The 25,381-nt window shown below is 48.3% G+C and overlaps 1 protein-coding gene across 2 annotated transcripts in view; it reads left to right on the plus strand.

The window, feature by feature from the left end:
* The first annotated feature begins 3,452 nt into the window (after positions 1-3,452).
* The window catches only part of MARK4 (microtubule affinity regulating kinase 4), a 95,047-nt gene continuing 73,118 nt past the window's right edge, over positions 3,453-25,381 (plus strand). Inside the window, exons 1-3 of one of the 2 annotated variants that reach the window (XM_082262858.1) lie at positions 3,453-3,960; positions 5,116-5,301; positions 7,386-7,439. In XM_082262858.1, coding sequence (XP_082118984.1) covers positions 3,919-3,960; positions 5,116-5,301; positions 7,386-7,439 — 282 coding nt within the window. In that variant the 5' untranslated portion in view covers positions 3,453-3,918. The remainder of the gene's footprint in view (positions 3,961-5,115; positions 5,302-7,385; positions 7,440-25,381) is intronic. The other variant, XM_082262859.1, reaches the window with a different exon arrangement.

Consider the following 25,381-nt stretch of genomic DNA (forward strand, 5'->3'; position numbering starts at 1 on the left):
TATAATATCTGGGGGGGGCAGATAATGTGACAATATAAAAGTACAATATCCGGAGGGGGCAGATAATGTTACAATATAATATCCGGAGGGGGCAGATGATGTTACAATATAAGAGTATAATATCTGGGGGGGCAGATAATGTTACAATATAATATCCGGAGGGGGCAGATAATGTTACGATATAAGAGTATATTATCCAGGGGGCAGATAATGTTACAATATAAATGTATAATATCCGGAGGGGGCAGATAATATGATATAATATCCAGAGGGGGAAAAAAGTGTTACAATATAAGTGTATAATATCCGGAGGGGGCAGATAGTATAACAATATAAGTGTATAATATCCGGAGGGGGCAGATAATGTTACAATTTAAGTGTATAATATCCGGAGGGGGCAGATAATATTACAATATAAGTGTATAATATCCAGGGGGCAGATAATTTTATGATATAATATCCGGAGGGGGCAGATAATGTTACAATATAAGTGTATAATATCTGGGGGGGGCAGATAATATTTCAATATAATATCCGGAGGGGGCAGATAATATTACAATATAATATCTGGAGGGGGCAGAAAATGTTACAATATAAGAGTATTATATCCGGAGGGGGCAGATAATATTATGATATAATATGCGGAGGGGGCAGATAATGTTACAATATAAGTGTATAATATCCGGAGGGGGCAGATAATATTACAATATAATATCCGGAGGGGGCAGATAATGTTACAATATAATATCCAGAGGGGGCAGAAAGTGTTACAATATAAGAGTATAATATCCGGAGGGGGCAGATAATATTACAATATAAGTGTATAATATCTGGGGGGGGGGGGGAAAGATGATATTACGATATAATATCCAGAGGGGGCAGATAATATTATGATATAATATCTGGAGGGGGCAGAAAGTGTTACAATATAAGAGGATAATATCCGGAGGGGGCAGATAATATTACAATATAAGAGAATAATATCCAGAGGCGGCAGATAATATTACAATATAATATCCAGAGGGGGCAGAAAGTGTAATAATATAAGTGTATAATATCCGGAGGGGGCGGACAATGTTACAATATAAGTGTATAATATCTTGGGGGGGGCAGATAATTTTACAATATAATATCTGGGAGGGGCAGAAATTGTTACAATATAAGAGTATAATATCCAGAGGGGGCAGATAATGTTACAATATAAGTGTATAATACCTGGGGGGGCAGATAATATTACAATATAATATCCAGAGGGGGCGGACAATGTTACAATATAAGTGTATAATATCTTGGGGGGGGGCAGATAATTTTACAATATAATATCTGGGAGGGGCAGAAAGTGTTACAATATAAGAGTATAATATCCAGAGGGGGCAGATAATGTTACAATATAAGTGTATAATACCTGGGGGGGCAGATAATATTACAATATAATATCCGGACCGGGCAAATAATATTACAATATAAGTGTATAATATCTGGGGGGGGGGGATAATATTACGATATAATATCCAGAGGGGGCAGAAAGTGTTACAATATAAGAGTATAATATCCGGAAAGGGGCAGATAATATTACATTATAAGTGTATAATATCTGGAGGAGGGCAGATAATGTTACAATATAAGAGTATAATATCGGGAGGGGGCAGATAATGTTACGATATAAGAGCATAATATCTGGAGGGGGCAGATAATGTTACAATATAAGAGTATAATATCCAGAGGGGGCAGAAAGTGTAACAGTATAAGTTTATAATATCCAGAGGGGGCTGATAATGTTACAATATAAGTGTATAATATCTTGGGGGGGGGGCAGATAATATTACAATGTAATAGTATAATATCCGGAGGGGGCAGATAATATTACAATATAATGTCCGGAAGGGGCAGAAAGTGTTACAATATAAGAGTATAATATCTGGAGGGGGCAGATAATGTTACAATATAAGTGTATAATACCTTGGGGGCAGATAATATTACAATATAATATCCGGAGGGGGCAGAAAGTGTTAAAATATAAGAGTATAATATCCGGAGGGGGCAGATAATATTAAATTATAAGTGTATAATATCTAGAGGGGCAGATAATGTTACGATATAATATCCAGAGGGGGCAGATAATATTACAATATAAGTGTTTAATATCTGGGGGGGCAGATAATATCACGATATAATATCCGAAGGGGGCAGATAATGTTACAATATAAGTGTATAATACCTGGGGGGCAGATAATATTACAATATAATATCCGAAGGGGGCAGATAATGTTACAATATAAGCGTATAATATCTAGGGGGGCAGATAATATTACGATATAATATCCGGGGGGCAGAAAGTGTTACAATATAAGAGTATAATATCCGGAGGAAGCAGATAATATTACAATATAAATGTATAATATCCTGGAGGGGGCAGAAAGTGTTACAATATAAGTGTATAATATCCAGAGGGGGCAGATAATGTTACAATATAAGTGTACAATACCTGGGGGGGCAGATAATGTTACAATATAAGAGTATAATATCCGGAGGGGGCAGATAATATTACAATATAAGTGTATAATATCCGGAGGGGGCAGATAATGTTACAATATAAGTGTATAATACCTGGGGGGGGGGCAGATAATATTACGATATAATATCCGGAGGGGGCAGATAATGTTACAATATAATATCCAGAGGGGGCAGATAATGTTACAATATAAGAGTATAACATCTGGAGGGTGGCAGATAATATTACGATATTATTTCCGGAGGGGGCAGAAAGTGTTACAATATAAGAGTATAATATCCAGAGGGGGCAGATAATATTACAATATAAGAGTATAATATCTTGGGGGGGGGCAGATAATATTTTACGATATAATATCCGGAGGGGGCAGATAATGTTACAATATAAGAGTATAATATCCGGAAGGGGGCAGATAATATTACGATATAAGTGTATAATATCTAGGGGGGGGCAGATAATATTACAATATAATACCCGGAGGGGGCAGATAATGTTACGATATAAGTTTATAATATCCGGAGGGGGCAGATAATGTTACAATATAAGAGTATAATATCTGGGGGGGAAGATAATATTACAATATAATATCCGGAGTCGCAGATAATATTATGATATAATATCCGGAGGGGGCAGATAATGTTACATTATAAGTGTCTAATACCTGGGGGGGCAGATAATATTACAATATAATATCCAGAGGGGGCAGATAATGTTACGATATAATATCCGGAGGGGGCAGATAATATTACAATATAATATCTGGAGGGGGCAGATAATGTTACAATATAATATCCGGAGGGGGCAGATAATGTTACAATATAAGTGTCTAATACCTGGGGGGGCAGATAATGTTACAATATAATATCCGGAGGGCGCAGAAAGTGTTACAATATAAGATATAATATCCGTTTGTTACATTGTATTGGGGAATGTGTGCAGATTGCAGTGCTCTCCTCCCCCTCCCCCGCCTCCCATTCATTGTCAGGATCTGGAGGTGACTGTCTGTTTAAGAGGCTGGAGAGGGGGAGGGGGTGTCTGAGAGCGGAGCCCATCCCAGAGAGACAGCTGGGGAGGAAGAGACCGCTGCTGGTACCGGGGAGGGGAGAAGCCGATGAGAGGGCCCTGGGAGGAACGATCGGCCGGGATGGAGAGACGGCTGCTGGGCTGAGAGAGCGCAGAGATTAGAGCGTCAGACCTTGGGCCTAGCGAGCTTCCATGATGGAGAGACATCCTCGGTGTGTGACAGCATCCTCCCTATAGAGTGCAGAGGAATGCTATTGGAGGGGCCGGGGCCACAGACACAACGCCGAAGGGCCCTATTCTGAGAGTGCGCAGGGGCCGGCGCCGCTGACGGGGGGCCACCATGTCTGACTGACCCCCGGTGGGCTGTCTCTCCTGGCCTGAAGATGTCTCGTGCTTCCACGGGCAGTGAGAGGATCAATGACACGGTGAGAGCTCTCGCCCTGGGGCACCATTCATCTCCATTGTGGGGGGGGGTGGGGGGGGGCACATCCAGGGGGGTGGGGGGGGGGCACATCCAGCTACGCCAAGGTAGGCATCTCATTACCTGGAAATGTGGGATTTTCTGTTTTTTTTTTTTCATTTTGCTGGGGAATTCCGGGCAGGTTGTTTGGGATTGGCTGTGATTGGTCTACGTTGGGCAGTGTGTGTGGGGGGGGGGGGTCAATCACGGGCAGGTCTCGGGGAATTGGGTTGGAAGCTGCCCAGATGGGTCTTCAGGAATACAGGAGGACCATCCTATACAATCCACAACCTACGCTCAGGTGCTATGCTCAGGGAAAAGGAGCCAATCCTAGACTTTGATGGCACCTGGGGTCCGGCCACCCTCTCAGGACCATTGGGTGTCCCCAAGGAAGCCACCAGACCAAGAGAAGGAGCCACCAACCTCGTGCAATACCAGTAAAAGGTAACATCCATCATACTCACAGACAAATGTACTAAAATACTGCATAGACCGGTGGCCTCCAGGACCTGGACTAATCCAATGCTGCAGGAAGACCAGATGGCATCCGTAATGGCTGGACCAACGCGTTTCAAGGGTGAACCCCCTGGGCTCTGAGGAAGAGGGTTCACCCTCGAAACCTTTTATTCTTCAATAGTATTGCATTAGGTCGCTGCGCCCTTCTCTTGTTTTTGTGGCTTCTATACGTTGGAGGTCACATGACGTTCCAAGAAAATGGAGGCCTCAGAGGGCACAGGTCTCAGCAGGAGGTGGGGGGGGGGGAGGCTGCCATTGCCAGGGCGATTTACCACCGGCGGTGGAAGCAATGCGTCGCCCTGAAGGAGCGTGTGGGATTGTAAAGGGGGAAAGTCTTGTTTACCGCAAGTTGACATATCAATGAAGATTGTGCGTGGAGGAGGCAGAAACGGGCAGATTTAATTAATAAGTGGAGGCGGATCTCATTACGGGGTCTGCTTCACCGCGACTGCCGATCGGGGGCGGGTAATTTGTGAGAAGCGGAATCTTATTTTTAGCCGGATGAAAGGATTTTATTTATAGAAGCGCACATTTCGTGCTTCAGATTTCCATTCATGAGAATTTCATTGGAGAACGTCTTGTCTTTTCATCTGCTGTCCTTCAGACTGGCTCCACCCGCTCAGAGAAAGGCTCCGCCGCTTCCTCCTGGCCGCCCCGCCCCCCAGGAGCTCGGTCCAGAAGCTCCGCCCCCGAGGAGCCACATGTCGGGAATTACAGGCTCCTGAGGACCATCGGCAAGGGGAACTTTGCTAAAGTGAAATTGGCAAGACATGTCTTGACGGGAAGAGAGGTGAGAAGGGGATGGGGAGATCGATGTGCATGTTTCTGCTACAAAGGTCTTATCTTAATTAAGAACGACCTGCCATGCCCATAGCAACCAATCTAACTCTCTCTTTCCTGGTTGGAGGAAATTAAGTGGTTGCTATGGATTTCAAGAAGTCTTTTGAGTAATGCATGGCCTGGGTCTGTTTTGTCCCTTTCCTCATATGTATGACTTGGGTCCGTATTTTTCCATTCCTCATTTGTATGGCCTGGGTCTGTATTGTCCCATTTCTAATGGTCTGTATTGTCCCACCCCCCATATATATATATGTCCTGGGCCTGTATTATCCTATTCCCCGTATTTATGGCCTGGGTCCGCATTGTCCCATCCCCCATATGTATGACCTGGGTCCGTATTGTCCCATTTCTAATGGTCCGTATTGTCTCATTTAAAAAATGTATGGCCTGGGTGCGTATTGTCCCATTCCCCATATGCATGGCCTGTGTCTGTATTGTCCCATTCCCCATATGTATGGCCTGTGTCTGTATTGTCCCATTCCCAATATGTATGGCCTGGGTCCGTATTGTCCCATTCCCTATATGTATGACCTGGGTTCGTATTGTCCCATTCCCCATATGTATGGCCTGGGTGCGTATTGTCCCATTCCCAATATGTATGGCCTGGGTCCGTATTGTCCCATTCCCCATATGTATGGCCTGGGTGCGTATTGTCCCATTCCCAATATGTATGGCCTGTGTCTGTATTGTCCCATTCCCAATATGTATGGCCTGGGTCTGTATTGTCCCATTTCTAATGGTCTGTATTGTCCCACCCCCCATATATATATATATGTCCTGGGCCTGTATTATCCTATTCCCCGTATTTATGGCCTGGGTCCACATTGTCCCATCCCCCATATGTATGACCTGGGTCCGTATTGTCCAATTTCTAATGGTCCGTATTGTCTCATTTAAAAAATGTATGGCCTGGGTGCGTATTGTCCCATTCCCCATATGCATGGCCTGTGTCTGTATTGTCCCATTCCCAATATGTATGACCTGGATGCGTATTGTCCCATTCCCAATATGTATGGCCTGGGTCCGTATTGTCCCATTCCCAATATGTATGACCTGGATGCGTATTGTCCCATTCCCAATATGTATGGCCTGGGTCCGTATTGTCCCATTCCCAATATGTATGGCCTGGGTGCGTATTGTCCCATTCCCCATATGTATGGCCTGGGTGCGTATTGTCCCATTCCCCATATGTATGGCCTGGGTGCGTATTGTCCCATTCCCCATATGTATGGCCTGGGTGCGTATGGTCCCATTCCCCATATGCATGGCCTGTGTCTGTATTGTCCCATTCCCCATATGTATGGCCTGGGTGCGTATTGTCCCATTCCCCATATGTATGGCCTGGGTGCGTATTGTCCCATTCCCCATATGCATGGCCTGTGTCTGTATTGTCCCATTCCCAATATGTATGGCCTGGGTGCGTATTGTCCCATTCCCCATATGTATGGCCTGGGTGCGTATTGTCCCATTTCCCATATGTATGGCCTGGGTGCGTATTGTCCCATTCCCCATATGTATGGCCTGGGTGCGTATTGTCCCATTCCCCATATGCATGGCCTGTGTCTGTATTGTCCCATTCCCCATATGTATGACCTGGGTGCGTATTGTCCCATTCCCAATATGTATGGCCTGGGTGGGTATTGTCCCATTCCCCATATGTATGGCCTGGGTCTGTATTGTCCCATTCCCCATATGTATGGCCTGGGTTCGTATTGTCCCATTCCCCATATGTATGGCCTGGGTGGGTATTGTCCCATTCCCCATATGTATGGCCTGGGTCTGTATTGTCCCATTCCTCATATGTATGGCCTGGGTGCCTATTGGCCTATTGCCCATATGTATGGCCTGGGTCTGTATTGTGCCATTCCTCGTGGGCCGTATTGTCCCATTCCCCATATGTATGACCTGGGTCCGTATGGTCCCATGGAAACCAGTGGCCATATTTTCTCCTCCCCAGAACACACATTAGTGGGAAACTCGGGGTGAATCTTCTTTCATTGTCCTCAGTCTCCTCCGTCTCTTCTACTTCTTCAGGTTGCCATAAAGATCATTGACAAGACCCAGCTGAACCCGAGCAGCTTGCAGAAGGTGAGTGAGGCCTACAAGAAAGCATGGGGGAGGGGGAATTGTATGTGTTCATGTGTCCACTGTACATAGAATGTTGTCTCTTTATTATGGGGTTTTAGATTCCAGTTTAAATATTAATTTACAAAGAGAGGTCCCTCAGTGCCATTAGACCCCAAAACATGTTTATTAGGGGTTCTTGCCATATTATTCACAGAGCTTTGTGATTTTTGAGCTTATTCAAGCTAGAAGGTGGGTGGTTAGGCACTGGGTGTGTGCAGACCCTCCGATCCTTCTTCATTGATGGTCAGGCTCTGGGTGTGCAAAGACCCCCCTGACACTTCTTCATTGATGGTCAGGGACTAGGTGTGTGCAGACCCTCCGATCCTTCTTCATTGATGGTCAGGCTCTGGGTGTGCAAAGACCCCCCTGACACTTCTTCATTGATGGTCAGGGACTAGGTGTGTGCAGACCCTCCAACTCTTTTTTTATTGATGGTCAGGGACTGGGTGTGTGCAGACCCTCTGACTCTTCTTCATTGATGATCAGGGTCTGAGTGTGCATATCCTTTGACTCTTCTTCATTGATGGATATACACACACCCAGAGCCTGGCCATCAATGAAGGAGAGTCAGGGGTTATTTGCACATCCAGGGCCTGATCATCAATGTAGAATAGTTGGAGGGTCTAAGAACAGTCAGAGCCTGATCATCGATGAAGGAGAGTCAGAGGGTTATGGTCAGGCTCTGTGTAGGTGCTTTGACTTTATTTAATTGATGGTTAGGCTTTAGATGTTCTTAGACTCTCCTCCACTGATAGTTAGGCTCTGGGTGTGCATAGATTCTCTAACTCTCCTTAATGCACAGTTAGGTCCTGGGTGTGCTTCAGTCCTTTGACTCTTCTTCGATGGATCCACACACTCCCAAAGCCTGGCCATCAGTGAAGGACAGTCAGACAGTCTACGTACACCCAGAGCATGACCATCAATGTAGAAGATTAGAAGGATCTACGTATACCCAGAGCATGACCATCAATGTAGAAGATTAGAAGGATCTACGTATACCCAGAGCATGACCATCAATGTAGAAGATTAGAAGGATCTACGTATACCCAGAGCATGACCATCAATGTAGAAGATTAGAAGGATCTACGTATACCCAGAGCATGACCATCAATGTAGAAGATTAGAAGGATCTACGTACACCCAGAGCATGAACATGAATGTAGAACATTAGAAGGATCTACGTACACCCAGAGCATGACCACCAATGTAGATCAGTAGGAGAATCTATGAACACCCAGAGCCAAACCATTGAGGAAGGAGAGTCCGAGGATCTACACACACCCAGAGCCCGACCATCATTGGGAAAGATTCAGAGGGTCTACACATATTCCTTGTTTGACCATCAATTTAGAAGAGTTGGAAGGTCCACACACACCCAGAGCCTGATCATTGATGAAGTAGAGTTTGAGAGTTATAGTTGGGCACTGAGTCTGCACAGATGCTCCAATTCTACTTCATAGATGGTTAGGCTCTAGATGTTTTTAGACTTTCCTTCATGGATGATCAGGTCTTGCGTGTGCATAGATCCTTTGACTCTCCTTCGTTGATGGATCTACACACACACCCAGGGCCTGATCGTCAATGTAAAAGAGTCAGAGAATTTATGAATACAGAAAGCCTGACCATTAATGTAGGAGAGTTGGAGGTTTTAGAAGATTAGAAGGATCTACGTACACCCAAAGCATGACCACCAATGTAGATCAGTAGGAGAATCTACGTACATCCAGAGCCAAACCATTGAGGAAGGAGAGTCAGAGGATCTACACACACCCAGAGCCTGATCATCAACGGGAAAGATTCAGAGGGTCTACACATATTCCTTGTTTGACCATCAATGTAGAAGAGTTAGAGGGTCCACGCACACCCACAGCCTGACCATCAATTAAGGAGTCAGAGGATCTACACACAAACAGAGCCTAACCATCAATGTAGAAGAGACGGAGGTTCTATACACACCAGAGCCTAATCATCAATGAAGGAGAGTATGAGGGTTAGGGTCAGGATCTGAGTATGCTCAGACTCTCCAATTCTCTTTCATCAATGGTCAGGTTCTGGGATATTCTTAGACTCTCCTTCATTGATAGCCAGGATCTGGCTGTGTGAAAACCCTTCAACTCCTCTTCATTGATGGTCAGGCTCTGGTTGCATTCAAACCCTTCAACTTTCCTTCATTAATGGTCAAGCTGTGGATGTTCTCAGACTCCTTGACTTTTCTTCATTGAGGATTAGGCTCTGGGTGTTCATAGATCTTGTGACTCTTCTTCATTGATGGTCAGTGTCTGGGTGTTCATAGATCCTGTGACTCTTCTTCATTGATGGTCAGTGTCTGGGTGTTCATAGATCCTGTGACTCTCCTTCATTGATGGTCAGTGTCTGGGTGTTCATAGATCTTGTGACTCTCCTTCATTGATGGTCAGTGTCTGGGTGTTCATAGATCCTGTGACTCTTCTTCATTGATGGTCAATATCTAGGTGTTCATAGATCCTGTGACTCTCCTTCATTGATGGTCAATGTCTGGGTGCTCATAGATCCTGTGACTCTCCTTCATTGATGGTCAATGTCTGGGTGCTCATAGATCCTGTGATTCTCCTTCATTGATGGTCAGTCTCTGGGTGCTCATAGATCCTGTGACTCTCCTTCATTGATGGTCAGTGTCTGGGTGTTCATAGATCTTGTGACTCTTCTTCATTGATGGTCAGTGTCTGGGTGTTCATAGATCCTGTGACTCTTCTTCATTGATGGTCAATGTCTAGGTGTTCATAGATCCTGTGACTCTCCTTCATTGATGGTCAATGTCTGGGTGCTCATAGATCATGTGACTCTCCTTCATTGATGGTCAATGTCTCGGTGCTCATAGATCCTGTGATTCTCCTTCATTGATGGGCAGAGTCTGGGTGTTCATAGATCTTGTGACTCTCCTTCATTGATGGTCAGTGTCTGGGTGTTCATAGATCTTGTGACTCTTCTTCATTGATGGTCAGTGTCTGGGTGTTCATAGATCCTGTGACTCTCTTTCATTGTTGGTCAGTGTCTGGGTGTTCATAGATCCTGTGACTCTCCTTCATTGTTGGTCAGTGTCTGGGTGTTCATAGATCCTGTGACTCTCCTTCATTGTTGGTCAGTGTCTGGGTGTTCATAGATCCTGTGACTCTCCTTCATTGATGGTCAGAGTCTGGGTGTTCACAGATCTTGTGACTCTCCTTCATTGATGGTCAGTGTCTGGGTGCTCATAGATCCTGTGACTCTCCTTCATTGATGGTCAGTGTCTGGGTGTTCATAGATCCTGTGACTCTCCTTCATTGATGGTCAGTGTCTGGGTGTTCATAGATCCTGTGACTCTCCTTCATTGATGGTTAGTGTCTGGGTGTTCATAGATCTTGTGACTCTTCTTCATTGATGGTCAGAGTCTGGGTGTTCACAGATCTTGTGACTCTCCTTCATTGATGGTCAGTGTCTGGGTGTTCATAGATCCTGTGACTCTCCTTCATTGATGGTCAGTGTCTGGGTGTTCATAGATCCTGTGACTCTCCTTCATTGATGGTCAGTGTCTGGGTGTTCATAGATCCTGTGACTCTCCTTCATTGATGGTTAGTGTCTGGGTGTTCATAGATCCTGTGACTCTCCTTCATTGATGGTCAGTGTCTGGGTGTTCATAGATCCTGTGACTCTCTTTCATTGTTGGTCAGTGTCTGGGTGTTCATAGATCCTGTGACTCTCCTTCATTGATGGTCAGTCTCTGGGTGCTCATAGATCCTGTGACTCTCCTTCATTGATGGTCAGTGTCTGGGTGCTCATAGATCTTGTGACTCTCCTTCATTGATGGTCAGTCTCTGGGTGCTCATAGATCCTGTGACTCTCCTTCATTGATGGTCAGTGTCTGGGTGTTCATAGATCCTGTGACTCTCTTTCATTGTTGGTCAGTGTCTGGGTGTTCATAGATCCTGTGACTCTCCTTCATTGATGGTCAGAGTCTGGATGTTCACAGATCTTGTGACTCTCCTTCATTGATGGTCAGGGTCTGGGTGCTCATAGATCCTGTGACTCTTCTTCATTGATGGTCAGAGTCTGGGTGTTCACAGATCTTGTGACTCTCCTTCATTGATGGTCAGAGTCTGGGTGTTCACAGATCTTGTGACTCTCCTTCATTGTTGGTCAGTGTCTGGGTGTTCATAGATCTTGTGACTCTCCTTCATTGATGGCCAGTGTCTGGGTGCTCATAGATCTTGTGACTCTCCTTCATTGATGGTCAGTGTCTGGGTGTTCATAGATCTTGTGACTCTTCTTCATTGATGGTCAGTGTCTGGGTACTCATAGATCTTGTGACTCTCCTTCATTGATGGTCAGTGTCTGGGTGTTCATAGATCTTGTGACTCTTCTTCATTGATGGTCAGTGTCTGGGTGTTCATAGATCCTGTGACTCTCCTTCATTGATGGTCAATGTCTGGGTGTTCATAGATCCTGTGACTCTCCTTCATTGATGGTCAATGTCTGGGTGTTCATAGATCCTGTGACTCTCCTTCATTGATGGTCAGTGTCTGGGTGTTCATAGATCCTGTGACTCTCCTTCATTGATGGTCAGTGTCTGGGTGTTCATAGATCCTGTGACTCTCCTTCATTGATGGTCAGTGTCTGGGTGCTCATAGATCTTGTGACTCTCCTTCATTGATGGTCAGTGTCTGGGTGCTCATAGATCCTGTGACTCTTCTTCATTGATGGTCAGTGTCTGGGTGTTCATAGATCTTGTGACTCTTCTTCATTGATGGTCAGTGTCTGGGTGCTCATAGATCCTGTGACTCTTCTTCATTGATGGTCAGTGTCTGGGTGCTCATAGATCCTGTGACTCTCCTTCATTGATGGTCAGTGTCTGGGTGTTCATAGATCTTGTGACTCTTCTTCATTGATGGTCAGTGTCTGGGTGTTCATAGATCCTGTGACTCTCCTTCATTGTTGGTCAGTGTCTGGGTGTTCATAGATCCTGTGACTCTCCTTCATTGATTGTCAGTGTCTGGGTGCTCATAGATCCTGTGATTCTCCTTCATTGATGGTCAGTGTCTGGGTGCTCATAGATCCTGTGACTCTCCTTCATTGATGGTCAGTGTCTGGGTGTTCATAGATCTTGTGACTCTTCTTCATTGATGGTCAGTGTCTGGGTGTTCATAGATCCTGTGACTCTTCTTCATTGATGGTCAGTGTCTGGGTGCTCATAGATCCTGTGACTCTCCTTCATTGATGGTCAGTGTCTGGGTGTTCATAGATCTTGTGACTCTCCTTCATTGATGGTCAGTGTCTGGGTGTTCATAGATCCTGTGACTCTCCTTCATTGATTGTCAGTGTCTGGGTGCTCATAGATCCTGTGATTCTCCTTCATTGATGGTCAGTGTCTGGGTGTTTATAGATCCTGTGACTCTCCTTCATTGATGGTCAGTGTCTGGGTGTTTATAGATCTTGTGACTCTCCTTCATTGATGGTCAGTGTCTGGGTACTCATAGATCTTGTGACTCTCCTTCATTGATGGTCAGTGTCTGGGTGCTCATAGATCCTGTGACTCTTCTTCATTGATGGTCAGTGTCTGGGTGTTCATAGATCTTGTGACTCTTCTTCATTGATGGTCAGTGTCTGGGTGTTCATAGATCTTGTGACTCTCCTTCATTGATGGTCAGTGTCTGGGTGTTTATAGATCCTATGACTCTTCTTCATTGATGGTCAGTGTCTGGGTGTTCATAGATCCTGTGACTCTTCTTCATTGATGGTCAGTGTCTGGGTGTTCATAGATCTTGTGACTCTCCTTCATTGATGGTCAGTGTCTGGGTGTTTATAGATCCTATGACTCTTCTTCATTGATGGTCAGTGTCTGGGTGTTCATAGATCTTGTGACTCTCCTTCATTGATGGTCAGTGTCTGGGTGCTCATAGATCTTGTGACTCTTCTTCATTGATGGTCAGGGTCTGGGTGCTCATAGATCTTGTGACTCTCCTTCATTGATGGTCAGTGTCTGGGTGTTCATAGATCTTGTGACTCTTCTTCATTGATGGTCAGTGTCTGGGTGTTCATAGATCTTGTGACTCTTCTTCATTGATGGTCAGTGTCTGGGTGTTCATAGATCCTGTGACTCTCCTTCATTGATGGTCAGTGTCTGGGTGTTCATAGATCTTGTGACTCTCCTTCATTGATGGTCAGTGTCTGGGTGTTCATAGATCCTGTGACTCTCCTTCATTGATGGTCAATGTCTGGGTGTTCATAGATCCTGTGACTCTCCTTCATTGATGGTCAGTGTCTGGGTGTTCATAGATCCTGTGACTCTTCTTCATTGATGGTCAGTGTCTGGGTGTTCATAGATCCTGTGACTCTTCTTCATTGATGGTCAGTGTCTGGGTGTTCATAGATCCTGTGACTCTCCTTCATTGATGGTCAGTGTCTGGGTGTTCATAGATCTTGTGACTCTCCTTCATTGATGGTCAGTGTCTGGGTGTTCATAGATCCTGTGACTCTTCTTCATTGATGGTCAGTGTCTGGGTGTTCATAGATCTTGTGATTCTTCTTCATTGATGGTCAGTGTCTGGGTGTTCATAGATCCTGTGACTCTTCTTCATTGATGGTCAGTGTCTGGGTGTTCATAGATCTTGTGATTCTTCTTCATTGATGGTCAGTGTCTGGGTGTTCATAGATCCTGTGACTCCCCTTCATTGATGGTCAGTGTCTGGGTGTTCATAGATCCTGTGACTCTCCTTCATTGATGGTCAGTGTCTGGGTGTTCATAGATCCTGTGACTCTTCTTCATTGATGGTCAGTGTCTGGGTGTTCATAGATCCTGTGACTCTTCTTCATTGATGGTCAGTGTCTGGGTGTTCATAGATCCTGTGACTCTCCTTCATTGATGGTCAGTGTCTGGGTGTTCATAGATCCTGTGACTCTTCTTCATTGATGGTCAGTGTCTGGGTGTTCATAGATCCTGTGACTCTTCTTCATTGATGGTCAGTGTCTGGGTGTTCATAGATCCTGTGACTCTTCTTCATTCATGGTCAGTGTCTGGGTACTCATAGATCTTGTGACTCTCCTTCATTGATGGTCAGTGTCTGGGTGTTCATAGATCTTGTGACTCTCCTTCATTGATGGTCAGTGTCTGGGTGTTCATAGATCCTGTGACTCTCCTTCATTGATGGTCAGTGTCTGGGTGCTCATAGATCCTGTGACTCTCCTTCATTGTTGGTCAGTGTCTGGGTGTTCATAGATCCTGTGACTCTCCTTCATTGATGGTCAGTGTCTGGGTGCTCATAGATCTTGCGACTCTCCTTCATTGATGGTCAGTGTCTGGGTGTTCATAGATCCTGTGACTCTTCTTCATTGATGGTCAGTGTCTGGGTGTTCATAGATCTTGTGACTCTCCTTCATTGATGGTCAGTGTCTGGGTGTTCATAGATCTTGTGACTCTCCTTCATTGATGGTCAGTGTCTGGGTGTTCATAGATCTTGTGACTCTCCTTCATTGATGGTCAGTGTCTGGGTGTTCATAGATCTTGTGACTCTCCTTCATTGATGGTCAGTGTCTGGGTGCTCATAGATCTTGCGACTCTCCTTCATTGATGGTCAGTGTCTGGGTGTTCATAGATCCTGTGACTCTTCTTCATTGATGGTCAGTGTCTGGGTGTTCATAGATCCTGTGACTCTTCTTCATTGATGGTCAGTGTCTGGGTGTTCATAGATCCTGTGACTCTCCTTCATTGATGGTCAGTGTCTGGGTGTTCATAGATCTTGTGACTCTCCTTCATTGATGGTCAGTGTCTGGGTGTTCATAGATCCTGTGACTCTTCTTCATTGATGGTCAGTGTCTGGGTGTTCATAGATCCTGTGATTCTTCTTCATTGATGGTCAGTGTCTGGGTGTTCATAGATCCTGTGACTCTTCTTCATTGATGGTCAGTGTCTGGGTGTTCATAGATCTTGTGATTCTTCTTCATTGATGGTCAGTGTCTGGGTGTTCATAGATCCTGTGACTCCCCTTCATTGATGGTCAGTGTCTGGGTGTTCATAGATCCTGTGACTCTCCTTCATTGATGGTCAGTGTCTGGGTGTTCATAGATCCTGTGACTCTTCTTCATTGATGGTCAGTGTCTGGGTGTTCATAGATCCTGTGACTCTCCTTCATTGATGGTCAGTGTCTGGGTGTTCATAGATCCTGTGACTCTTCTTCATTGATGGTCAGTGTCTGGGTGTTCATAGATCCTGTGACTCTTCTTCATTGATGGTCAGTGTCTGGGTGTTCATAGATCCTGTGACTCTTCTTCATTCATGGTCAGTGTCTGGGTGTTCATAGATCCTGTGACTCTCCTTCATTGATGGTCAGTGTCTGGGTGCTCATAGATCCTGTGACTCTCCTTCATTGTTGGTCAGTGTCTGGGTGTTCATAGATCCTGTGACTCTCCTTCATTGATGGTCAGTGTCTGGGTGTTCATAGATCTTGTGACTCTCCTTCATTGATGGTCAGTGTCTGGGTGTTCATAGATCCTGTGACTCTCCTTCATTGATGGTCAGGGTCTGGGTGCTTATAGATCCTGTGACTCTCCTTCATTGATGGTCAGTGTCTGGGTGCTCATAGATCCTGTGACTCTCCTTCATTGTTGGTCAGTGTCTGGGTGTTCATAGATCCTGTGACTCTCCTTCATTGATGGTCAGTGTCTGGGTGTCCATAGATCCTGTGACTCTCCTTCATTGATGGTCAGAGTCTGGGTGTTCATAGATCCTGTGACTCCTCTTCATTGATGGTCAGTGTCTGGGTGTTCATAGATCCTGTGATTCTCCTTCATTGATGGTCAGTGTCTGGGTGTTCATAGATCCTGTGACTCTCCTTCATTGATGGTCAGTGTCTGGGTGTTCATAGATCCTGTGACTCTCCTTCATTGATGGTCAGTGTCTGGGTGTTCATAGATCCTGTGATTCTTCTTAATTGATGGTCAGTGTCTGGGTGTTCATAGATCCTGTGACTCTCCTTCATTGATGGTCAGTGTCTGGGTGTTCATAGATCCTGTGACTCTCCTTCATTGATGGTCAGTGTCTGGGTGTTCATAGATCCTGTGACTCTCTTTCATTGATGGTCAGTGTCTGGGTGTTCATAGATCTTGTGACTCTTCTTCATTGATGGTCAATGTCTGGGTGTTCATAGATCCTGTGACTCCCCTTCATTGATGGTCAGTGTCTGGGTGTTCATAGATCCTGTGACTCTTCTTCATTGATGGTCAATGTCTGGGTGTTCATAGATCCTGTGACTCCCCTTCATTGATGGTCAGTGTCTGGGTGTTCATAGATCCTGTGACTCTCCTTCATTGATGGTCAGTGTCTGGGTGTTCATAGATCCTGTGACTCTCCTTCATTGATGGTCAATGTCTGGGTGTTCATAGATCCTGTGACTCTCCTTCATTGATGGTCAGTGTCTGGGTGTTCATAGATCCTGTGACTCCCCTTCATTGATGGTCAATGTCTGGGTGTTCATAGATCCTGTGACTCTCCTTCATTGATGGTCAGTGTCTGGGTGTTCATAGATCTTGTGACTCTCCTTCATTGATGGTCAGTGTCTGGGTGTTCATAGATCCTGTGACTCCCCTTCATTGATGGTCAGTGTCTGGGTGTTCATAGATCTTGTGACTCCCCTTCATTGATGGTCAGTGTCTGGGTGTTCATAGATCCTGTGACTCCCCTTCATTGATGGTCAGTGTCTGGGTGTTCATAGATCTTGTGACTCCCCTTCATTGATGGTCAGTGTCTGGGTGTTCATAGATCCTGTGACTCTCCTTCATTGATGGTCAGTGTCTGGGTGTTCATAGATCCTGTGACTCTCCTTCATTGATGGTCAATGTCTGGGTGTTCATAGATCCTGTGACTCCCCTTCATTGATGGTCAGTGTCTGGGTGTTCATAGATCCTGTGACTCTCCTTCATTGATGGTCAATGTCTGGGTGTTCATAGATCCTGTGACTCTCCTTCATTGATGGTCAGTGTCTGGGTGTCCACAGACCCTCCAACTCTCTGCTTCATCAATGGTCAGGTTAGGTGGGCACAAAGTTTTTTGCTCTTCTTGGTTGATGGTCAGGCTTTGGCTGTGCGGATACTCTCTGCCTCTAATGTGGATATTTGTTTCTCATGACTCTAGATATAAAGTCCGTATAAAAAGGACCTATCTGGGATATGGATTTATCTTTTCTGGGTCCTCCCATTGAGGTGTTGGATGTCTCTTGTTGGTCACCCTATTTGTGTTTATATCATTGGACAATATTTGGGGTGGGTTTTATCTGTAAAAACCCAGGACAGTTTGGGAAGCCCATAATAACCAGTCAGAGTTATCCTCTTCTTGTCTGTCCAGCGCTTGGAGAATGTCTGCCGTCATCTGCTTGTTATGTGGTTATGTCTGACATGGATGTAGGCCTCAGCTCAGCCTTCTTACCACCTCATAGGCAGCAGAATGTGGAGGCGCTCCATCTTTGTTGGGAGTTGGTGGTGGAGGCGCTCCATCTGGGTTTGGGGTTGGTGGTGGAGGTGCTCCATCTGGGTTGAGGGTTGGTGGTGAAGGCGCTCCATCTGGGTTGGGGGTTGGTGGTGGAGGCGCTCCATCTGGGTTGGGGGTTGGTGGTGGAGGCGCTCCATCTGGGTTGGGGGTTGGTGGTGTAGGCGCTCCATCTTGGTTGGGGGTTGGTGGTGGAGACGCTCCATCTTGGTTGGGGGTTGGTGGTGGAGACGCTCCATCTGGGTTGGGGGTTGGTGGTGGAGGCGCTCCATCTGGGTTGGTGGTTTGTGGTGGAGGCGCTCCATCTTGGTTGGGGGCTGGTGGTGGAGGTGCTCCATCTTGGTTGGGGGTTGGTGGTGGAGACGCTCCATCTGGGTTGGGGGTTGGTGGTGGAGGCGCTCCATCTGGGTTGGGGGGTTGGTGGTGAAGGCGCTCCATCTGGGTTGGTGGTTGGTGGTGGAGGTGCTCCATCTTGGTTGGGGGTTGGTGGTGGAGGCGCTCCATCTTGGTTGGGGGTTGGTGGTGGAGACGCTCCATCTGGGTTGGGGGTTGGTGGTGGAGGCGCTCCATCTGGGTTGGGGGTTGGTGGTGGAGGCGCTCCATCTTGGTTGGGGGTTGGTGGTGGAGACGCTCCATCTGGGTTGGGGGTTGGTGGTGGAGGCGCTCCATCTGGGTTGGGGGTTGGTGGTGGAGGCGCTCCATCTGGGTTGGGGGTTGGTGGTGGAGGCGCTCCATCTTGGTTGGGGGTTGGTGGTGGAGGCGCTCCATCTGGGTTGGGGGTTGGTGGTGGAGGCGCTCCATCTTGGTTGGGGGTTGGTGGTGGAGGCGCTCCATCTGGGTTGGGGGTTGGTGGTGGAGGCGCTCCATCTGGGTTGGGGGTTGGTGGTGGGGGCGCTCCATCTGGGTTGGGGGTTGGTGGTGGAGGCGCTCCATCTGGGTTGGGGGTTGGTGGTGGAGGTGCTCCATCTGGGTTGGGGGTTGGTGGTGGAGGCGCTCCATCTGGGTTGGGGGTTGGTGGTGGAGGCGCTCCATCTGGGTTGGGGGTTGGTGGTGGAGGCGCTCCATCTGGGTTGGGGGTTGGTGGTGAAGGCGCTCCATCTGGGTTGGGGGTTGGTGGTGGAGGAGCTCCATCTGGGTTGGGGGTTGGTGGTGGAGGCGCTCCATCTGGGTTGGTGGTGGAGGCGCTCCATCTGGGTTGGGGGTTGGTGGTGGAGGCGCTCCATCTGGGTTGGTGGTGGAGGCGCTCCATCTGGGTTGGGGGTTGGTGGTGGAGGCGCTCCATCTGGGTTGGGGGTTGGTGGTGGAGGCGCTCCATCTGGGTTGGTGGTGGAGGCGCTCCATCTGGGTTGGGGGTTGGTGGTGGAGGCGCTCCATCTGGGTTGGGGGTTGGTGTAGACGGGTTCATACCCATAAACTGGTCATATACTGCGTGCTTTCAGGGAAGAATAGCTTGGTGGGATCATCTGAGATGTCGTTACCATGAGTACACGTGACTTGTATGGAGAAATAAAGCAACATAGCACAATACATGGCCATAAATAGTAGCGAACTTGGCAAGAGTTTCAAAATCAAACCCGACGCTGTGGAAGACCCTCCAAAAATGCTTCACAAAGTCACAAACACGATTCATAAGGAAAGGCCAAATGCATTAAAAAGTACGAGAACCAGGGATTTTTTCTCAAAAAAATAGGTACAGGAACTCAACCACAACCCCCCAAAACCTTTCCCCCCTCATACACATACATCCTCCAAACCACATCAAATAGTGGGTTTGGTCAAATTTCACTAAGAGTGGGAGGATCTTAAAGGGGCATTAAATACCAGGAGTGCATTACATGCAGTGTAGCGTTCAGGAGTGCGCTGCATGCAGAACGCAGAGTTTAGGAGTGTGCTGCATGCAGAACGCAGAGTTCAGGGGTGCGCTGCATGCAGAGTGCAGAGTTCAGGGATGCGCTGCATGCAGAGTGCAGAGTTCAGGGGTGCGCTGCATGCAGAGTGCATAGTTCAGTGGTGCGCTGCATGCAGAGTGCATAGTTCAGGGGTGTGCTGCATTCAGAGTGCATAGTTCAGGGCTGCGCTGCATGCAGAGTGCAGAGTTCAGGGGCTGCGCTGCATGCAGAGTGCAGAGTTCAGGGGCTGCGCTGCATGAAGAGTGCAGAGTTCAGGGGCTGTGCTGCATGCAGAGTTCAGGGGCTGCGCTGCATGCAGAGTGCAGAGTTCAGGGGCTGTGCTGCATGCAGAGTGCAGAGTTCAGGGGTGCGCTGCATGCAGAGTGCAGGGTTCAGGTGCTGCGCTGCAGGCAGAGTTCAGGGGCTGTTCTGCATGCAGAGTTCAGGGGCTGTTCTGCATGCAGAGTTCAGGGGCTGTGCTGCATGCAGAGTGCAGAGTTCAGGGGTGCGCTGCATGCAGAGTGCAGAGTTCAGGGGCTGCGCTGCATGCAGAGTGCAGAGTTCAGGGGCTGCGCTGCATGCAGATTGCAGAGTTCAGGGGCTGCGCTGCTTGCAGAGTGCAGAGTTCAGGGGCTGCGCTGCATACAGAGAGCAGAGTTCAGGGGCTGCGCTGCATGCAGAGTGCAGAGTTCAGGGGCTGCGCTGCATGCAGATTGCAGAGTTCAGGGGCTGCGCTGCTTGCAGAGTGCAGAGTTCAGGGGCTGCGCTGCATACAGAGAGCAGAGTTCAGGGGCTGCGCTGCATGCAGAGTGCAGAGTTCAGGGGCTGCGCTGCATACAGAGTGCATAGTTCAGGGGCTGCGCTGCATACAGAGAGCAGAGTTCAGGGGCTGCGCTGCATGCAGAGTTCAGGGGCTGCGCTGCATGCAGAGTGCAGAGTTCAGGGGCTGCGCTGCATACAGAGAGCAGAGTTCAGGGGCTGGGCTGCATACAGAGAGCAGAGTTCAGGGGCTGCGCTGCATGCAGAGTGCAGAGTTCAGGGGCTGCGCTGCATGCAGAGTGCAGAGTTCAGGGGCTGCGCTGCATGCAGAGTGCAGAGTACAGGGGCTGGGCTGCATGCAGATTGCAGAGTGCATGCAGAGTGCAGACTTCAGGGGCTGCGCTGCATGCAGAGTGCAGAGTTCAGGGGCTGCGCATCATACAGAGTGCAGAGTTTAGGGGCTGTGCTGCATGCAGAGTGCAGAGTTCAGGGGCTGCGCTGCATGCAGAGTGCAGAGTTCAGGGGCTGCGCTGCATGCAGAGTGCAGAGTTCAGGGGCTGCGCATCATACAGAGTGCAGAGTTCAGGGGCTGCGCATCATACAGAGTGCAGAGTTCAGGGGCTGCGCATCATACAGAGTGCAGAGTTCAGGGGCTGCGCTGCATGCAGAGTTCAGGGGCTGCGCTGCATACAGAGAGCAGAGTTCAGGGGCTGCGCATCATACAGAGTGCAGAGTTCAGGGGCTGCGCTGCATACAGAGAGCAGAGTTCAGGGGCTGCGCTGCATGCAGAGTGCAGAGTTCAGGGGCTGCGCTGCATGCAGAGTGCAGAGTTCAGGGGCTGCGCTGCATGCAGAGTGCAGAGTTCAGGGGCTGCGCTGCATGCAGAGTGCAGAGTTCAGGGGCTGCGCATCATACAGAGTGCAGAGTTCAGGGGCTGCGCTGCATGCAGAGTGCAGAGTTCAGGGGCTGCGCATCATACAGAGTGCAGAGTTCAGGGGCTGCGCTGCATACAGAGAGCAGAGTTCAGGGGCTGCGCTGCATGCAGAGTGCAGAGTTCAGGGGCTGCGCTGCATGCAGAGTGCAGAGTTCAGGGGCTGCGCTGCATGCAGAGTGCAGAGTTCAGGGGCTGCGCTGCATGCAGAGTGCAGAGTTCAGGGGCTGCGCTGCATGCAGATTGCAGAGTTCAGGGGCTGCGCTGCATGCAGAGTTCAGGGGCTGCGCTGCATACAGAGAGCAGAGTTCAGGGGCTGCGCTGCATGCAGAGTGCAGAGTTCAGGGGCTGCGCTGCATGCAGAGTGCAGAGTTCAGGGGCTGCGCTGCATGCAGATTGCAGAGTTCAGGGGCTGCGCTGCATGCAGAGTGCAGAGTTCAGGGGCTGCGCTGCATACAGAGAGCAGAGTTCAGGGGCTGCGCTGCATGCAGAGTGCAGAGTTCAGGGGCTGGGCTGCATACAGAGAGCAGAGTTCAGGGGCTGCGCTGCATGCAGAGTGCAGAGTTCAGGGGCTGCGCTGCATGCAGAGTGCAGAGTTCAGGGGCTCCTTGGAGCTCTACACCCCCTTCCCCCAATTATTCCACTGCTGAGTTGGTCCAAGGAACGCTGTGGTGTTCAGAGTACAACTAGAGCTCTACTATCCCCCTGCCCCCACTTTTAGGAGTCTGTATGGTAACCTTTGTGGGGTCCTGACCCCCTGGAGCTGGCGCAGGGGGTTCCCCCAGGGTTTTATGATTGCTCCAGCTTTAATCAGATCTCTCTTCATACATTTAATATTTGAATACAGAAGATAAAAGTAAAGCTGCTCTGACATGGACTCCATGTTTCCCCAGATTCCTCTATAGGCAGTCAGGGTAATAATCCGCAGGGGTGTCTTTTTACTGGCAGGATCATGTCCACCGTTTTCCCTGACCCCCGATGAATTGGTTTTAGTAGGGGTTCCCCTAGACCTGAATATTATTTTAAGGGTTCTCTGGGGTGAAAGTGTTGAGAACGGCTTCTCTGGGTGAAGCGGAGTCTGGATCAGATGGTCGCTGATCACTGCTGAGAGCGGCAATGGCAGAATTCCAGTTTATCTGCAACTTTGGGTGTCTCCAAATCCTATCAGTAGGTTATTTGGGGTCTCTTCCCCATCTGCTGCATGTGGGCCCATGTAGTTCTGTAGGTTCTTTGGGGTCTCTTCTCCATCTACTGCATGTGGGCCCATGTAGTTCAGTAGGTTATTTGGGGTCTCTTCCCCATCTGCTGCATGTGGGCCCATGTAGTTCAGTAGGTTCTTTGGGTTCTCTTCCCCATCTGCTGCATGTGGGCCCATGTAGTTCAGTAGGTTCTTTGGGGTCTCTTCTCCATCTGCTGCATGTGGGCCCATGTAGTTCAGTAGGTTCTTTGGGGTCTCTTCCCCATCTGCTGCATGTGGGCCCATGTAGTTCTGTAGGTTCTTTGGGGTCTCTTCCCCATCTGCTGCATGTGGGCCCATGTAGTTCAGTAGGTTATTTGGGGTCTCTTCCCCATCTGCTGCATGTGGGCTCATGTAGTTCAGCAGGTTCTTTGGGGTCTCTTCTCCATCTGCTGCATGTGGGCCCATGTAGTTCAGTAGGTTCTTTGGGGTCTCTTCCCCATCTGCTGCATGTGGGCCCATGTAGTTCAGTAGGTTCTTTGGGGTCTCTTCCCCATCTGCTGCATGTGGGCCCATGTAGTTCAGTAGGTTCTTTGGGGTCTCTTCTCCATCTGCTGCATGTGGGCCCATGTAGTTCAGTAGGTTCTTTGGGGTCTCTTCCCCATCTGCTGCATGTGGGCCCATGTAGTTCAGTAGGTTCTTTGGGGTCTCTTCTCCATCTGCTGCATGTGGGCCCATGTAGTTCAGTAGGTTCTTTGGGTTCTCTTCTCCATCTGCTGCATGTGGGCCCATGTAGTTCAGTAGGTTCTTAGGGGTCTCTTCTCCATCTGCTGCATGTGGGCCCATGTAGTTCAGTAGGTTCTTTGGGGTCTCTTCTCCATCTGCTGCATGTGGGCCCATTTAGTTCAGTAGGTTCTTTGGGGTCTCTTCCCCATCTGCTGCATGTGGGCCCATGTAGTTCAGTAGGTTCTTAGGGGTCTCTTCTCCATCTGCTGCATGCGGGCCCATGTAGTTCAGTAGGTTCTTTGGGGTCTCTTCTCCATCTGCTGCATGCGGGCCCATGTAGTTCAGTAGGTTCTTAGGGGTCTCTTCCCCATCTGCTGCATGTGGGCCCATGTAGTTCAGCAGGTTATTTGGGGTCTCTTCTCCATCTGCTGCATGTGGGCCCATGTAGTTCAGTAGGTTCTTTGGGGTCTCTTCCCCATCTGCTGCATGTGGGCCCATGTAGTTCAGTAGGTTCTTTGGGGTCTCTTCCCCATCTGCTGCATGTGGGCCCATGTAGTTCAGTAGGTTCTTTGGGGTCTCTTCTCCATCTGCTGCATGTGGGCCCATGTAGTTCAGTAGGTTCTTTGGGGTCTCTTCCCCATCTGCTGCATGTGGGCCCATGTAGTTCAGTAGGTTCTTTGGGTTCTCTTCTCCATCTGCTGCATGTGGGCCCATGTAGTTCAGTAGGTTCTTAGGGGTCTCTTCCCCATCTGCTGCATGTGGGCCCATGTAGTTCAGTAGGTTCTTTGGGGTCTCTTCCCCATCTGCTGCATGTGGGCCCATGTAGTTCAGTAGGTTCTTTGGGGTCTCTTCCCCATCTGCTGCATGTGGGCCCATGTAGTTCAGTAGGTTCTTTGGGGTCTCTTCCCCATCTGCTGCATGTGGGCCCATGTAGTTCAGTAGGTTCTTTGGGTTCTCTTCTCCATCTGCTGCATGTGGGCCCATGTAGTTCAGTAGGTTCTTTGGGGTCTCTTCCCCATCTGCTGCATGTGGGCCCATGTAGTTCAGTAGGTTCTTTGGGGCCTCTTCCCCATCTGCTGCATGTGGGCCCATGTAGTTCAGTAGGTTCTTTGGGGTCTCTTCTCCATCTGCTGCATGTGGGCCCATGTAGTTCAGTAGGTTCTTTGGGGTCTCTTCCCCATCTGCTGCATGTGGGCCCATGTAGTTCAGTAGGTTCTTTGGGGTCTCTTCTCCATCTGCTGCATGTGGGCCCATGTAGTTCAGTAGGTTCTTTGGGTTCTCTTCCCCATCTGCTGCATGTGGGCCCATGTAGTTCAGTAGGTTCTTTGGGGTCTCTTCTCCATCTGCTGCATGTGGGCCCATGTAGTTCAGTAGGTTCTTTGGGGTCTCTTCCCCATCTGCTGCATGTGGGCCCATGTAGTTCAGTAGGTTCTTTGGGGTCTCTTCCCCATCTGCTGCATGTGGGCCCATGTAGTTCAGTAGGTTCTTTGGGGTCTCTTCTCCATCTGCTGCATGTGGGCCCATGTAGTTTGCCCGTTTTATACAATCTCTGTGGCATATGATGGGCCCTCAGTATGATTGATGTGGAGTTCGGAGAGCCATTGAGTTACATTAAATGGGTTCAGGGCACCATCCAAACGCTGTCCAGTAATGGGTCTCACACCCCTCCCCCACTTGTCTACAACTGTACAGGGATAGACTTTAAGAAAATCCAATATCAGCTTATTATAGCAATTCAGTATAAAACCTTAGTGGACATTGTGTTTTCCAGAGGATAGTGGTAGTACTTATGTGGGGGTCAGTGATGCCCCCCAAACCTGTATGATGGAGATGAACACAATAAGAGTATAGAGTGCAGCACACCAATCTGGTCCTTCACCCCTGGGAAGGGTCTACAAGTTCCGTCTGCAAACATGTGATAAGAGTGTAACC

Source organism: Pelophylax lessonae (genome assembly GCF_965119305.1).
Source record: "Pelophylax lessonae genome assembly, chromosome: 7".
NCBI classification, from domain to species: domain Eukaryota; kingdom Metazoa; phylum Chordata; class Amphibia; order Anura; family Ranidae; genus Pelophylax; species Pelophylax lessonae.